The sequence below is a fragment of the Molossus molossus genome, unplaced genomic scaffold, assembly GCF_014108415.1.
Source record: "Molossus molossus isolate mMolMol1 unplaced genomic scaffold, mMolMol1.p scaffold_m16_p_9, whole genome shotgun sequence".
Classification (NCBI taxonomy): Eukaryota; Metazoa; Chordata; class Mammalia; order Chiroptera; family Molossidae; genus Molossus; species Molossus molossus.
This window is the reverse complement of record NW_023425403.1, coordinates 60818372-60835763: the sequence shown is the minus strand read 5'-3', so window position 1 is coordinate 60835763 and position 17392 is coordinate 60818372. Positions and strand designations below refer to the sequence as shown.

Here is a 17392-nt window from a genome sequence, read left to right as displayed (position 1 = left end):
TGTCTTGCCGACAGGTCAGCAGAGCAAACAAAATGATTTAAGGATAGAGACAGGTGCCTTGAATAATCTGCTGTGGGCAATGAGTGTAAATTTCTCTGGACATTGAGCAGCAAGTGTTACTCAAGATCCACCTGCTTTAGCCAGAACTCCTGTCCACTAATTGTGGGGTTTGATGTCTTGAGTAAGAAACTCGTCTGATTCATGGATGGTGGGACTTTCAGATTTCTACTGGGCCTCTGTCAGGCTTAAGATTCATAAATGTAAGTCAGTGGTGAGTTAGACATCTGCTGATTAGATGTTTCTGAGTGATTCTAATAACACCCCGAATAAAAATGTACGAAGGTGGGCATTTTCCCCGAGGAAGTTAATGACTAAAATTTTTTGTGGTATCTCCTAGTGCAAGAAAGGAACTGAGAAATGATGTGTTCCAAGGTTTCTCCATGAGAGAGGAAACTCAATAATAAGTGGGTGTTGGTCAAGCGGGCATATGATCCAGTGGAATAAACGCTGTGCGTTCCTGTTCATGTAGGTGGATGCATCGGCTGCTTCACCTGCAGAGCCTCATACCAACGTGCGAGCTCTCGGCTCACCCCAGCTGCGAGTTAGTGCGATCATACATTCAAGTCACCTGGGGCAGGTGTGGACCGTGGACAACAAACAGCCGGTAGCACTGGGACCCTGGATTCACCTGTGGCATTTACTTTGTTTTGTCCCTGGCATTTTGTACAGTTACGTATTGGCTACTGGGGTTTGGTCTGGGACAGTGAAGGTCACCCACTCAGTGTCACTCAGTGCTTGCTTGGTGGCATTCCAGGGCTGGGTAATAACTCCCAAATTGAGAACTGCACAGCCCGAGGCCTGACTCAGTCCCTTCCAGGGGTCTGGGCTGGTTCCTGAGGCAAGGATGTCTGAGCTGAGCACTGTCAGCCTTCAAACGGACAGTACCAGGAATCCTCCACCTGAATCCATTCTGGTCACCCGAGCAAGTCAGAATCCCACGATCTGGGACCTAGGATCAGGTTTTGTGAGGGGGTGGTAGCAAATGACCACCAGAACAGGTGCAGGGCTAGGGGTAGGTGGGGATTGGGGGGCTGAGCTGCTGGTGCTCCAGAGCCAGGTGGGGCATTCCTGGGTGTTTAAGCAGTGCCCAGGATTCAACTGGGTGGGGAGCAGTGTACCCACAGAACTAAATCTTCATCATAGCAGAGTTGGGTATACCAACAAAACCCAAGAGACCCATGTAGGGCCTGGGGGCCTGGAGTTTGGACAAGAGCAAAGAGAGAATGGAATGGAAAGCTTAGACCTCAGGAATGTGGCTGAAGGCATGGGTCTTGGGCATGACAGTCAGGGAGGCGGCATGGGGATGGACAGAGCATTAAGAAACCCTACACTGTGTTTCCTGTTCTGTGTGGGCCCTCAGCCCACAACTGAGCACTATGGCCTCAGTGAGCACAGGGAAACCCTGGGCCAGCAGGGGCATAAAGGAGGCAGAAACCACTCCACTCCATACATTTTCAGGGAATCTGTTTTCACTGTTTTCCACTTTATCTGAAAAAGGAACACTCACAATTTGAGTGTTTTTTTCTTTATTGATTTGAGAGAGGAAGGGAGAGAGAGAGGGAGATAGAAACATTAATGAGAAAGAACATCGACTGGCCACCTCCCGCATGCCCCACACTAAGGATTTGGCCCACAACCTGGGTGTGTGCCCTGAACGAGAATTCAATCAGCGACCTCTTGGTCGACGCTCAATCACTGAGCCACACCGGCTGAGCGAGAGTGCTTTTCTCTGTAGCTTCTGTTAGCAGAAACTTAAGTCCAACTTCTCAGATTTTTTATTTATAAAGAAACTAAACCAGACATTTATTCTTCTTTATTGCAAGCAGATTGAAGTCTCCTGCTTAGATAATCTGCAGAAAAGTCCAATATAATATTAACTCATACTATATATCTACAGAAATAAAATTTAAAAACAGCATACAAAATAAACTTTACAGAAATGTAAGATTTGGTTTAATTTATAATTTAATTTTTCAAAGCAGGATAATGAATTATTATCAATGAAACGTGACTGTTTGGAGGCTGACTTATTATCTTAAATATACTTACTATAGTCAATAATTTAAAAATAAATTCCAGTATTCATGATGATGACAACTATAGATAGATTCCATTCCTGTTAAATACATTTTTGAAGATTCTGTTTTATTACATTACATAATCAATGGACATTTTAAACAGTGATGCAGACACACATTATAATTTTAAGTCAGAGACAATATATGCATATTAAAATTCTGTATATTTTGATAAGGTAAAAAATAAAGCTATATAAACTGATCTTTAGATTTTTTTTCTGCAAAAGTAGAATCACACTTTAATAATACTTCCAACACATCTCCATTAAAATTTTGCGTATAGACAATATCAGAATAATTCTCATTTATCTACCCTCTAGCTTAAAAAAATTTACCAACAGAAAATTTTCCTGTTTTTAAAGTTACAAATGGGAAACTTCCAAAAGAAATGTAGAACTGCATACCAAGGTGTTATATTGAGTTGTCAAATAAATAATATTAATTGTAAGAGAAAGTAGAAGTGGTTGCTTTAGGTTATCAGTCAGTGCGGAACAGGTGAACTTAGTGGTTTTAAAGAAAAAGACCAGAGAACTTCCTTTAGGTTGCACTGAGTATTCGGTTGACGCCCAGCCCAGCAATTTATGTAGTGATAACAGAGGGGGTGAGACATTTTTGTAGGATCTCACCAGGCCAAACTACAATTCTAAACCCGTTATAGCAGAAGCAGGTTGTTCTTAGCCTCCTCCCCTGTCCAGGCACCGCCAGGTCCACACTCACCCTATGAGTCAAGTGCACAGGAGTGGTTGATTTGGGTTCTGACAGGAAATGCCGAAAGAGGGGCACGTCTTCTCCTGGCGCCCTGTGGCAGAGGGCCAGCCCGTGCTCCTGGACATATGTGAAGACACTGCAGCAGGGAGGGTCTAGATGCCACTTGTCCTAAGGGCAAATTGTGTGTGTGGGGGGGGGTGGGGGTGGACTTCCTGAAGAGGAGGAGCTAGGCCAGGGCACTCACTGCTTGCTTGGGTCATGAAGCAGCTCTGCTTCACACGCTGGGGCTGCCCTGCCAAGCTGTGTCCCGCCTGGGCACTCGGACGGAGGCCCAACAAGCCTTCTCTTCGACAGGCTTCTCGCATGGTTCCCCGTAGGAAGGAGGCAGGCACGCGTGGGGCCTAGGGAGCGTGTGTGTGCAGTTATGTGTGTGCATGAGAACTGGCACATGTGCACATGTGTGGCTGTGGGTGCTGTGGAGCCGAAAGCTAGAGAACAGAGCGTGCTCGGGACCACTCACGCTTCGTAGATGGCCGGCTGTCGGGACGGAGCGCGGGTTAGGAGCCGGGTATCCGACCAACGTGGGAGATTATGAGTTAATAATCTACTAGCATATGCAGTCATGAATAAGATTTTCAAAACTAAGAAAAATGCTTGAAGTGACGTTACTTGCTTTAAAGTTAGTTTAAGGCAAGTAAATACTAACTACTGAAATGTGAAAGAAAATCACATTGACATCTGAATAGGAGACATATCTGAAACGTCATTTCAGCGGGGTTCCTCCCTTCCTCCTCTTTTTATGTCAGGCTCCTTATCAATTTCAAATTATCAGGCACAGTCCCTTCATTTCCCAAACAGTTTTTTTAAAAAACATTTTGAGTGTGTAAAGGTTTAGTGACGTTCATAATGAGACTTAATTATCAGAGGTAAATGGTAACCATCTTAATGCAAGTGAAAAGAAGATACTGAACCATCAAGTAAGAAGCTTGTTTTAAGGCTGAAGGATGGAAATGAAAAACAAACCAAAAGCAGATGAACTTGCAATGAACTGTGAAGAAGCATAGCAAAATACATATGCTAAATACACCTTTCAACTAATCACAAGTATAGAGAATAAAATCAAACCTGAAAATTCACATTCATCAGATACTGAGACATTCAGCCAAAATCTCACCAGAATTTAAAGTGGCCAAAATTTCACCAACTTAAAAAATAAAAGCTTTAAAAACATACTTTAAAAATTAGATATGGTATGTTAACAAATAAATGAATAAGAGATATAAACAGCTATGAAAATACTTCAGTGCAAAGGCAATTTTAAGATTTCTAAAAAAATACGTTACAAAGAATTTGTTAACTAAACATACAGAGAATCTGTCCCCCCTAAGGTATTATGTTTATACCCATATTAGGTTCTTAAAAACGGCTGTAAAAATGCACACACCACTGTTTGCAGGGTCTAGTGTGGACCGGAAGAGCCGAGGCTGCCACCACACAGAACACGGGGAGTGACAGACTGGACGGGGACTGGCGGGTGTGGTGAGAACCTTCAGGACGGAAATGGCGCCCTCCTCATCCTGTCTTACTTGACGCCAGACTTACATCACCTAGTCTTTGGTATGGTGTTTATACTCCACCTCAATTTATCCCAACTACTCTGTGTTCACTGTTCTCATTGTTAGTTTATCCCCTATGTCAAATAAATATTTTAGGTAAAATATTATACAATCAAACTGTGAAATCTGAACTTCCAAAAACATCTAACATCAAACCTCTCTGAAGCAGATTCTGCTCACTTACAACGTCCCCAGATTCCACCGCGTGAGGTCTGGCAGCAGACAAGTTCCCTGCTTTTAGTTCAGCTTCCGGATGACACTTTTCTAAAAAGGCATCCGTTTTACCATCTGAATTTTGAATCTCAAACTGAAATGTCTTCTTTGCGGACCATTAAGGCTACGTCAACTAGGCTATTTCTAGAAAGGGAGATACCAGGAAAGTGACAGGGACTCTAACACAGCAGCCTCCTGGCGGCTTACCCACTGGACAGCACGCCAAGACGAAGCAGAGATCGAACAGAAAACCCAGGGCACGGTCCGGTCAGAGTGACCAGGGAGGTGGCAGTCTAGAGTGGCAATATTGCTTTTTAGAACTCGCAGGCCTTCTCATGGGCAAACTCATGTTGGCCTGAAATAGATTTTGGAAGATGAACACCACCCCCAGAGGCCACCTGTCTATGAGGTCATTGAAAGGGAGTCGATCATCACAGCCGGTATCTGTCCAGGGCATCCCAGACCACCATCCTTCCCCTAACACCCATGAAATAAACATTTTCCAACAGCAGTAAACTGATAAGCTTTACCCCTGGGAGTGTGACGATAACTATCTCAAAACTCGTACTGGGAAAGCTTAAATGGACAGTATTGCCTATCCCTCCCATGTGAATACTCATTTTTTCCCTCCACAGAGGCAGCTGAGGGACGGCCAGGAAAGGAAGACATGTGGAAACACTAAGATACTCCAAAACATACAGGGTAACAACTCCCTCAGAGAAACACACTTCGAATCAGACACAACCCTAAACATCACTTCAGTATGTGGAGGGTTCTGAACAAAAGCAGCAGCACAGTCTGCGACTCGAACGGGAAATGGATGCAGGACTATCTGCGTCTGTGCCAAAAGCAGAGGTGTCAGGGGCTCTGGAGGAAGTGCAGAGGCCAGACCATGGTCCCATGGCAAGGGTAAGTCACATCTGTGCTTAAATGACGGTGGGTGGACATGACTGCCTCCTGCTTAAAGCTGGACTGCCCATCTCCAAGCAGATGTCCTCCTCAGGCGCAGACACAGAGACCCTGACCTGGGCGGATATGCCAGGCCCTGTGCACGCCCTTTTTATTTTAGCAGTCCAACTAAATGCACAAGGCTATAGGCCTGTGAACAACACGCAGACTGCCAGCCTATGCACTCCAGACAGGTCCTGTTGCCCCTTCTTCCTCCTTTGGGGACAGCGGAAAAGCACACGCGTGCACAGCACACACACTCGCGTGCGGGTCTTAAAGGCTTGAACTGGTGATCTGTTCGTCACCGGTCTCCCCACAGGGCCCGTGGCAGTCGGGTCTCCAGCTGGGATGGTGACGGTTGTTTGAGACGCTGACAATGGGAGGGAGGACGGAGCACTCCTTGCTCTCTGGGCACATTAACGTCACCCGCTTGGTGTAGGAGCCGGGCTGCGTGGCCGAGGGGCTGGGGCTGTGCAGACAGACAAAACGGCTGACGTCAGAGTGGTCCTGACTCCGGGTGCGCGCGCTCTGTCGGAGAACAGAAAAGACAGAGTCAGGACCCTCCACAAGAATCCCATCAACAGGGATCTACTATGATCACTGCCATCATGCCTGGTCAGGGGCTCCACAACAGGACAGTCAGACAGCATCCATCCCCTGGGAACCACCACACCGAGGCAGTGTGTGAACCTCAGTCTGCCTACAGACTCCCCTTGTTGGTCTCATTGGTGGGCAAAGACAATGTTCATACGTATGCAAAGGCAAGTTTGATTCCTTAACGTAAGAGTGCCAAACCACCCTGAGACCAGGGTCCACATCCCACTGGCTGGCTGTCTCAACCTCCCCAGCCTACGTTTATCTCTATTCTCACAAATGAGGTCTGTATGGTTTCTTAACAGCCCAAGGAGACCCGCTACACATCCTAGACATTATTAATTTAACAGGCAGGGAGGGAGTGGGGGAAGCTACAGAGGAGAAATCTATTTTAAGGAATAACCATCCCAATCATGCCTGCTTTTGGACGGAGCAGGTGGGTATTTGTCCAACCTGAGAGATCTAGCTTAGAAGGCTGTGAACAAGGCTGCACGTCCTCTCCATGCTTTTCAGGCACAAACACAGCTCCACGTTTCAGCTGATAGGCAACAATGCATCCGTACCGACCTCTGCCTGGGCTAATGTTCAATCCTCCATTTTTTATTTCCAAACACAGCCTCTCCTGATAGACCTGTGAGGTGAAGCTGTTTCCACCACCAAGGACGAGGAATGGAGTTTGTTCTGGCACACTGAGCCCCAAGCACACCACGCGAGGACGTCACATAAGTGCACGTGGAACCATGTTCTTCACGGCAGGTGTATGTGATGCAGGGGACGTGCGCACATCCACGTGTGTGCATGTACAACACTCGACCATAGCAGTCCAGCCACTCTCAGGCAGGTCACTTACCTGGGATACAAATACACGTGTGTGTGAAAATCATTTCCTTTTTTTTTTTTTTTTAATGAATTTTGTTATCAAAACGGCACAGCACAGCAAAACTTTGGAGGAAAAACAGACAGTCTGAAAGGATCACAGCACACCCAGGAAGCCTGCCAGGCAGCATGGTGGACGCCGTTACCTATCCTTGGGCTAATCACGCCTCGGCCCCGGCAAGATGTCCTTCAGAAGTGGCCTGTCCGTGCTCAGCGCGGCATCGACCGCTGTTTTGAGTTTCGAGCTCTTCTGCAAGGCGAGGAAAGACACTGAGACGGCTGCCACACGGGGAACCAAGAGAACTCTCCGGCCACTGAGGGCAAAGTCCAGCTGTGCAGCTGGGACGGGGGCCAGCGACCACGAGGGCCGCTCTCCAGGCCCCTCTGCATGAAAAGGGCAGGCCGGATTCATGTGAAGTCTGCACAAACTCAGGGCACGATGGGCACAGGGCTCTCAGTGTGGGCACCTCCCAGGGGCTCCGCTGGGGAAAGAGGTGGTATTCCTAACAGGGCCTGCACATGGAAGACCGAGGGACGGAGCCGTGCAGAGAGAACAGGCCAGGGGGCAGAGCAGGGCCTCAGCTGGAAGGGCCGCCCACCAGGCCAGCTCCCAGCACGGCCACGGCCAGCCTCCATAACGGCACAGGAAGTGCTCCCAGAACCCCGAGGCTAAGAACCCTGCCACACTCACCTGAAAGCTTCTTGAGTGCCATTTACTAGACAGTGGCCCTTTAGGCACCCCCAAAAGAGCACCAAGGTTCCCTGAGGGGAGGAACTGTGTGCTGCCCATCTCTGTTCTTCTGTCTCTACCTTCCTCTCTCCCTTTCCTTCTGATCCTCAGCCCTGCCTCTGGTCAAACAGAAGAGTCCTGCCCAAGACTAGAACCCTGGAAGTTCAAGGTACCCCAGTGCTGCAGGCCAACAGGGCTGGGCACCTGGACACTAAGACTTTCCAGTCAAACCATATTAGTTTCTCAGCAGTAGGAAGAAGGGATGTTTAAAGGTGAAGAACCACAAGGTCTGAACCACAGAATGCCTTCCAGGGAGAAGAAGGAGCTAAACAAGAGGTGGAGTTATTGCCCTTTGACTTATATATAATTAAATTATATATAAAAACATAGGTAGATATAAATATATAAATACATATATAAAATTATATATGTATAAACACACACACATATATGTGTGTATATATATATGAAACCTGGTGCCTGTGATATTTTTAACAGAACAGATTAAAAGGGGAAAAAAACCAGTAACAACTCATCCATTTGAAGTACTATATATTCCACATAAGGACTAGTTAAATGTTTTTCCTCCAAAGTTTTGCAAAAGTGGGTGGTTTTACAGCTGCACAAACATTGGCCTTGTGTGTGCCAGGAGCACGCTGGCTGCAGGAACTCTGCGCGAAGGTGTGAGTGTGGGGTACCTGTGGGCTACGCCCTGGTGCCTGGACACCACAGAGCACTCAGTAATGACCTTCACCAGGTGGCTGGAGTCTGGCTTCTGCAAAGGTTCAGAAGCAAATCAACTCTTAGTAAACTGCATCAATAATTAGAGTATTCTTTTTTTAATCCAGAGCTGGCATGATTGGATCAATGTCATCAGTACCTCCCATGACTTATTAAAATGTTCTCAATAATTCCATCCTAAATGTTTTCAAATAGGTCAACAGCAACGTGAAGCTATGAATTAATTCTAACAAATTCTGATGGCATCACATTAAAAATATTTTGATTGCCAACAAATAACTTGAACTGAAAAAAATGTGCCATCTTGTTAGTTAAAAAGTAGTGTGTAAGCCTGGCCGGTGTGGCTCAGTGGATTGAGCATCGTCCCATGGACTGAGAGGTCCCGATTTGAGTCCCAGTCAGGGCACATACCTGGGTTTTTGGGCTCGATCCCCAGTAGGGGGTGTGCAGGAGGCAGCAGATCAGTATTTCTCTTTCACATTGATGTTTCTACCTCTCTCTCCCTTCCTCTCTCTCTCTAAAAAAAAAATAATAATAATAAAGATATATATTTTAAAAAAATACCATTTAAAATGTATAGAAGAGGAGCTGTTTATTTAAAAGAAAGAAAAAAAAAGGCCTTTTCCTTGCTTTAGGCATTTTCCTGTTAAACAACCTGCATTGGTAAACTGGTAATACCAGGGTGTTTTCAAAATAGCATTAATTTTGAGGCACACATAAATGTGGTATTTAGGTACATGAACATACAACTGAAAAACAGATAGAGAATATTCTCTAGATAATGCTTTGTCTCTGAAATCTTGGCTCTGATTAAAAGGCTTTGATCCAAAGCAACTGCCACAGAGAAATGCTGTGTGAATGGCTCCATACGGCTAAGAAACCGGCCACAACAGCCATTCAAAGCAAAGTAGAAGGCTTTTTCTAGAAACAGATTTAAAACAATTATTTAAAAAAAATGTGGTAAAAACTTTGACCCGAAACTCATTTCTCCTGGCTTTCGTCCACAGTTCAAATGGCTCGCCAGTCTTGCCTGTTCCGCAGTGCACTACCAGGCCCCGAGCACATTGCACTATGGGGCCTGTTTCCCCGACTGCAGAATGGATTTACAGGGGAACGTGAACACAAGGAGGTCTTGCTACCCGACCTCACTGGGCTGCAGAGAGGATGGCACTGAGGTAACTTGCTCACTCAAGGGCCCGTGTGCCTTAGAAACGGCTACACCCACACCTTCGTGTTAGGAACCATGAGTCCAGGCGGCACGGCCCGAGGCGCTCAGCGGGCCTGCGTGAAGCAGCAGCCGCCCTTTGCAGGTGGGATCAAATACTTCCAATGGACGCTGAGAGAGAAACACTGGTTAGCGGTATTAATAGAAAACATAGCCCACATGCCCTTTCCACATCTCAAGGTACAAATTATCCCCTTTTTTCTTGGAGTGGGAGTGGTTATAACAAACGTATGAGTCATAAACACCAGAGTGTGTGTTTGACAGCTCTTGATATTAAAAGTCAGCCCTCTGATGTCCTGTGATTATAATTTCAAACATGCAAAAAGACAGAAAGCATCACCTTGTTCCGTCAGAAACTCAGACTGCTGGAAGTCTGAGAAAGCATAAAGATGGTGGACTGCTCAACAGAAAGGCACTGGTTCTTAGTCTGCCAGTCCCAGAAGTTCAGGAGGGCCACGCACATCGTTAGACAAGGTAGTAATGGTTATTTAGGCAAAGAGGTCAGAAGATGGAGGGAATGAGGAAAGGAAAAGAGAAACAAGAACACACTGTGAGTCTGATTAAATGCCAACAACATCCCACGTACACTCATGTTGCTGCACTAAGTGAACTTGTGGCATACTGAGACCAGACAACGCGGGCCCCCCTTCCTAGCAATCCTAGCCCTGCTGGAGGGCAGGGGGGACCTCCCATTCCTGCTGTCTTTCTCCGCCTTGTCACCAAAGCCCTGAAAACATTCCTGTCCAATAACACTTGTGTAAAAGTGGTAACTTGACATAATTCGTTGTGAAACTGGACACGTATACTCTCACTAAATCTTCTCGAGTTGTGGCAGCACTGACTTTATAAACATGGCAGGTACATAGCGGAGGGAATCACTAGGAACTGGTGGCACTGGATTCAACATTATAAATGAACACCATAGTTCTAGGAAAGCTCACCAACCCGAAACTCATTCAGCTGCCGGGACCGGTTAGGTGGGCACAGGCAGTGCAGTGGAGGGCTACCTGTTTCCATCCCAGTTTCCAAACGCAGCCCAACAGCACTTGGAGACCGAGACCACTGGGGCCATCTAAGCTTTCTCAAGCATCTCACCACTGCTCCCAGAACGTATGACACATTCTCTTCTGCCTTACGCCCTCCCTCCCACCTTCACAACCACCTGTGCTCTACGAGGAAGACATGCAACCTGCAGAAACAGCCCCAGCTGTGGCTTCCACCCTCTTACCAGCATTGTTCCTTCTCCTTACTTAGGCTCTGCACCTCCATGGGCAAATTGATGGGATGGTGGATGTGGGATGTACCCGCTCTGAAATCGCAGAGGTGAGGGGACGGGGATTTGCCCACCCTGAGATTGCAGGGGTGAGGGGACGGGGATGTGCCCGCCCTGAGACTGCAGGGGTGAGGGGACGGGGATGTGCCCGCCCTGAAAACTCTGGGAAGGGCCAGAGTGGTTCTGAAAAGCTCTGAGTAACATCTTCTGGTGTCCTATGCCAGTCTGGACATTTTGCATATCTCACTTCTTACCTGAATCCAGAATCCAGCTTTGTTGGCCTCAACTTGGGAATACAGAAAATAAGTAGCCCTACTAGTTACCAGAATTTCCCAATATAAATGCTAAAGTTCTGAGCCAAATTCAACATCCCTAAAAATAATGCAATTTTATCTTTAAAGTAATAATTAATTAAAGAAAACATTTTTAGATTCACACAAAATAACTTGTCTTTTGTATTGGCTTAACCTTTTTCTTATTTCAGCTGACTAGCTGCTTCAGTCTAAACATTGGTCATCTTGAATTTTACCTAAGTTAATGTTTAAAATCATCTATCATGAAATTCATCAGTAATACACCGATGACATTTTCAACCCAAACCTTTCATGCTGTCTTATGTAACGATCACATCCTACTACGAGCCTGGGGAGCTGCAGTGCGCCATGGCCTGCGGGAGCAGCTGGGTACCTGGACTCTCTCTGTGGCGCTGGGCCACAGCTGCCTGCACAGGACTTTCTTGAGAACATCAGGAAGGAGGCTGATAGTGATGAGCAGAATGATGGCCAGCCAGGCAGGGCCACTGGATAACATCTGTATGAATACATAGTACATCCTTTGATAACTGAGGAATGGCCTGGAGCGTTGAGGGAAAGAAGAAAAACAACATGATTACAGGTTAGAAATCATCAGGAGAAACGCTGAAATCCTGCTGTTTTCTCTACCAGCATGAAGAGCCCATTTGTTCTGGCAGTTTGTACTTCTGGCAATGAGAGTCACTGGGCAAGCCATGGAGTCAGCTTGCTTCGAATTAATCATAGAAATAATGGGATGTAGACCTTCCCCTATAATACTGGCATGTTGTGAATGGGAAAAGGAGGAATTCTATGAAGTCATCCCAAAGGGAAAATAAGTCCCTGAAGTTCAGTTTCAGAACAAAAAAAAGATTTAAAAAGATTAAAATAAGTGATTTTATGTTGCATCTCAGAATCACAATGGCCATTAACAGGAAGATTTACAAAGGTTCTGATCATCAGAGCCAGTTAACTACCTGAAGTTCATGCCATAAAAATCTTAAAATTTTTCTATAAAAATACAGAACATGAAATGACTTCCCTATCAGGCAAATCTATAATTCAAAAAATATATCTATATTGGGCTCCATAAAAGAAGTTGAAAAGGATGCAGCAACTGATATGATGCTGAATTTTGAGTTACAGTTTCATGATCCCTAAACCCTAAGGCCCAGGAGCTAGTCAGAGAAGTTTTCAGCATGAAATCTTCCTCTTACACAGCTATAGCTTTAATAGCTTTGGAATGTTCACTAGAACTTCAGGGATTTTTAGCCTGGGGCAGTGTTGTTGAAAACCCACCTAAAGCTTAGCTAATTGTTCTCTATTTCCAGGTCTTAAAGAAAATGTAATGCATGCCTTTGGTCACTAGAGAGCAGCAGTGTAAGGAGAGGGCGGGTGGATTTCAGCAATTGCCAACAAGGGACAAGATTGATCACAAAGGCTTTCTTTCTATTTTCAGGGGCTGTCTGTGTTTCCCAGGAGCTGACAATGCAAAATGGAGAGAACATGGCTTCTGGCCTCACATCCAGCCAGGCCTAGAGCAAAGCCAGTATGCCCAGTTGAAGGAGACACTGCCCCCTAGGTCATGACCCCTGGGGCCTCCTTACTTGCCTTCCCAGTCCCAGCCCTGCTCAGGAAATACTCCACTTTACAGGGAAAGTGAAAATGCAAACAGGAGAATTATAAACAATATTGTACATGTTGTGAGAGCAGAACAAATAAATGCTTAGGGGACAAGGTGGAAGCACTGAAGAGGACAATGCATCACTGGGTTTTGAAGGATGAATAAGAGCTCAACAGGTAGGCTAGCTGGAATGGACATTTTGGTGGAAGGAACAGTATGGGCAAAGGTGTGCTTGTGATAGTACCAGAATAGATGTCACATACAGCCACTTCTTGCCCTCATTTGGACTGACCAAACCATCATCACTTCTTGATTGCTTTGTTGCAATAGTATCTAAACCACATGCCCTGTTTGCTTGTCACTCACATATTCATTTTCAACACAGTGGTCTTTTTAAAGAGCAGACTCTGCCACTCCCTCTGTTTAAAATCCTCAATGTTGTTCCACTGTTGTCCGATTGGGGTCAAGGTCCTACCTGGCCTATAGGACCAGTGTGGCCTACTTACTTCTCCAGCTGGACCTACGCTCCTCTCCAGTCGAAGTGGATTGCGTTCTGCCTGCCAGGGCCCTGCCTCAGTGCTTTTGCACATGCATTTCCCTTTCTTAGGAACAGGGCTATCTGGAGTCAGACTACCTCGGCCCAGTGGAGTTGATTTCTATGTCCATCTTATCATTTGTAGTGCCTAGAGAATGTGGTTGTGGGGAAGACGGAATGAGACACACCCATGCCTCATTCTAGGAAGCATTTAGTAAGTATGACCTTTTATGATCATGGTGATTTTCTCCCAGGTTCCAGTTTAAATAGTAACTTTATTTGAGTGGCCTTCTCTGACCTTCAATCTGAAATAGGTCCCTTGCTATAGCTTCTGTTTGTTCCTCACTTGTCAAAAGCCTGATTAGATATTATCCAGCATGTTGCCCCCATGGAAAATGTGAGGTCAAAGGAGCAGGGACACTGCCTCGTTCCTTCCGTGGTACTCCAGCCCCTGGCACAATGCCTTGCACATAGCAGCATGCAACAAACACTTGCACACAGGAATGAGGTTGTACAGAAAATGTGTTTTGAGCTCCTGATGAAACACACTGCAGGACTATAAAGGTAATAATGATTACATAATATTTATAATTCATACCAGATAATTCCTCCCCAGAGGAGAGAAAAGACGATGTAGAACAGTAGCGACCCCCAGATAACAAAGTGGTTTATCCAAGTCCAGTAGTGTGTATCTAATGCCAGCTGAAAAAAAGAAGGTGTGATATGTTAGTGTGAGCCATGGTGAGGAAAAGAAAGCAGAATATAATGAAACCAACCACCACCAACCACCAACACTTTAATTTTAGCCCAAATGCCCATATGAAACTGCTTAGGGAAAACAACCTCACTCTTCCAATGAAGATACAGAATGTGCAATATCAGGTAACTCTCACCCAGATCCTGAGGAAATGCACTCTGGGAGTGTTTCTCCAACAGGGGATACACTCAGGGGCAATATCTTAAGGTACTGGCTATGTTACTACTAAGGGAATTACTTTTGGATTTTCTTTGAATCACTTTTTAAAACCCAGATTCACAGGTGTGGGGTTTTCACAATGATATCCCATATAGAATTTGACTCTTAAAAGAATTCTATTTTCCATAATAATTTAATTTCAATTAAAGTGTATTTTGATTCTATGGGGGGTGAGCTTGCCAATTAAAATAATTCTAATCTGAATACTTTAATAAAGAAAAGGCTCATTGGGGGATGGGTGGAAAAGGTGAAAGGGATTAAGAAGTACAAATTACCAGTTATACAAATAGTCTTGGGATATAAAGTATAGCATAGAGGATACAATATTGTAAAAACTCTGTATATTATTATATTATTAGATGGGTGCTAGACTTATGGAGGTGCTTAGTTCATAAGGTATATAAATATCTAATCACTATGCTGTATACCTGAAACTAATATAATACTGGATGCCAACTATAACTGAAAAACAATTTAATAGAATAAATAAAGTAAAAAAAGACAAGGCTCATTCCTTCATCTACCTTTTGTATAATTTTGGAAGTCTGCGTATTGGATTATGGTGAGAGCCGAGTCTGCACCCGACTCACTGAATGGTGGTAAGAAGACCCCTCCCTGGGCCAAGAGCTCGTCTGGGCCGTGTGCAAGTGTGGATTTGTAGTTCAGAGACAGGGAGATCCACACACGCAGGGGTTAACTATGGCCAGAAGAAGAAACATCAACACAGGAGGTTTTACCTTTAGTGTGACTGTAAATACCATTACAGTGAACACCAGCGTCCCGAAGGTCCAGTTTCCAAATATCTGTGGGGACAAATAGTCCAAGTAGTCTCTTGTTAATATATATTTTTCCCCTTTCCCTTCAAAACAAGAGTGTTTAGAAAATATATCTCATTGTTCTTGGGTGCCAACACTTCAAACCCCAAAGATACAGGGACTCTGTCTTGTTGCTACAAAGTAAAAGGAGATGGCAGAAAACATCCTGGGGTACTCAAGACCCCCTGGCTCCCCAGCACCATCCCTCAGGGCCAAGGCAGTGACCCTGTGGTGGGAACAGAGCCCCTTCCCACACTGACAGTCCTGTCATCCTCGATGTTGGCCCCCTCGGTGCTATCAACAAACATCAGTGCTAACGTCACACACTGGGAGCAAGAAAAACACTGAAGAGCTGGTATTACAATACACATGATGCTCTTTTTTTCTGTTTCTTGTTTCATGTAGAAGTGACATTTACCTAATTACCTAGTTCTATGCCATCTACACGTTTGAGAATCAACTCAGTAGAATTTCTGTCTATTCCCTTTGGACTCAAGTCAAACACCTGCCTGCGTTGAAAGAAAAGCAAGCGCTAGATCATTCTGCTGGCAAGCAGTGAGAGAAACAGCCATGTCACGTATGTGCGACACATGGATGGGCTTTCCTTGGGAAAAATCACAGGAAAGGGCGATGAAGAAGGCAGCCAAGACAGGGCTGCATGAAGGCCCCAGTGGCCAGTCTGCAGGCCAGAACCACAGACATGTCAACGGCCCCTCGGGGGAGGCCACCGAGAGGAGAGACACGAGCAGGGCTTGGGGCGCCCCCGAGGACTCGGGCAGGGTACCAGGAAATGGCCATGGGGTGGAAGCACACACGTCACAGCATAAAAACAACACATTTCTCAACCACAGACAAAGACACAAGCAAAATAAAACACTGACTACTTGAGACTTCTTTCACTTAGGGAAAAAAAATCAGTGTATAGGAGATTTTATTCTATAAGAGTTTCTTCAAGGTTTCTACACTAAGCATCTGGTGTGCCGGGTACTGTGAAGCACACCTCTGAGAAAATGTTCCTGTACTTCTTTAAAAGAAAATAAAGCTTTATTTCACAAAAAATTAAAAAGCTGGAATACACATGGCTTTCCTCTATGGTTAATTGTCAACCAAAGAAATATGCCTACATGTAGCTTGATTTAGGTGAATGTGTAGGCTAGCCGTCTTGGGAAAGATTTAGTGAGGTAAGAACTACTGGTAGAATCTAGAAGAAAACTAAGTAATGTGTGAGGACTTTAGAGTAACCCCCCCACCCCCTCCCCACCCGACAATCATCTTTACACTTTATCATCATGACTGAAACTGGGCTTTCATCACTCAGATCCACAATCACCAGTGGCTCTCAATGAGGAGGGGGGTGTGGGGCAATTCTGTTCCTAGGGGACACTTGCAATGTCTGGAGACATTTCTGATTGTCACAGGAGGAAGGGGTGTCACAGGCATTGAGCAGGCAAAGGCCAGAGATCTGCTAATTGCACTGGGCAGCCCACAACCAAATGGAAATAGTGGTCAGGCTGGGAAACCCTAAAAAAAAGTGTTCTCCCTTCAATGCTTAACTTCTGAGGCAAGAACATTTTAGAACTCCAAGTCTGGGTGCAGTCTGGCAGACGACTACAAAAATGCCCAGGTGCCTGGGTGTTGGAGAATAAAGCGGCTCTGTTTCGTTTTCACTGGATGCTGGTGTTGCTAGCCAAAGTGAAGGGTGAACCTGCAGTAGGTTGGGGGAGGGGCAGCTTTGAATCCCACGTGGGCACTGTCAGCAGAATCTGGCAGGAAGGCCACCACTCTGCTCTGCTACTTCCTCAAACTCCAGGCCAGCACGTTTACCACCCATACTTGGCAGGAAACTGGAAACTCTTTAAAAAGTGTTGGATAATAGCATACTGTGGAAATGGAGTCTGCACAGAGGAGCGCGAAGATATTACCAACAGCATCACAGATCAGGGACAAACTTTCAGTCACTCAAGTGACTTCTTCACTTCTCTCTCTCCCTGAGGGGAAGGGGGTGTTTCTCTAGGGCACTGACTGGTTTTCTCAGATCTGGTAGATTATGGTAGGCCTGGGATCACAAATTAGGCATCCCAGTGCCTAGT

At 45.5% G+C, this 17392-nt stretch overlaps 1 protein-coding gene across 7 annotated transcripts in view; it reads right to left on the bottom strand.

Annotated features, from left to right (window-relative positions):
* Positions 1-4075: 4075 nt before the first annotated feature.
* Positions 4076-17392, bottom strand: part of ATP11A (ATPase phospholipid transporting 11A) — a 143186-nt gene continuing 129869 nt past the window's right edge. For 2 of the 7 annotated variants that reach the window (XM_036250110.1, XM_036250112.1), the window contains 5 exons: positions 15225-15290; positions 14110-14213; positions 11750-11915; positions 10130-10216; positions 6092-6151 (listed from right to left, as the gene is read on the bottom strand). In XM_036250110.1, coding sequence (XP_036106003.1) covers positions 10139-10216; positions 11750-11915; positions 14110-14213; positions 15225-15290 — 414 coding nt within the window. In that variant the 3' untranslated portion in view covers positions 6092-6151; positions 10130-10138. The other 5 variants (XR_004958108.1, XM_036250109.1, XM_036250108.1 and 2 more) reach the window with 5 other exon arrangements.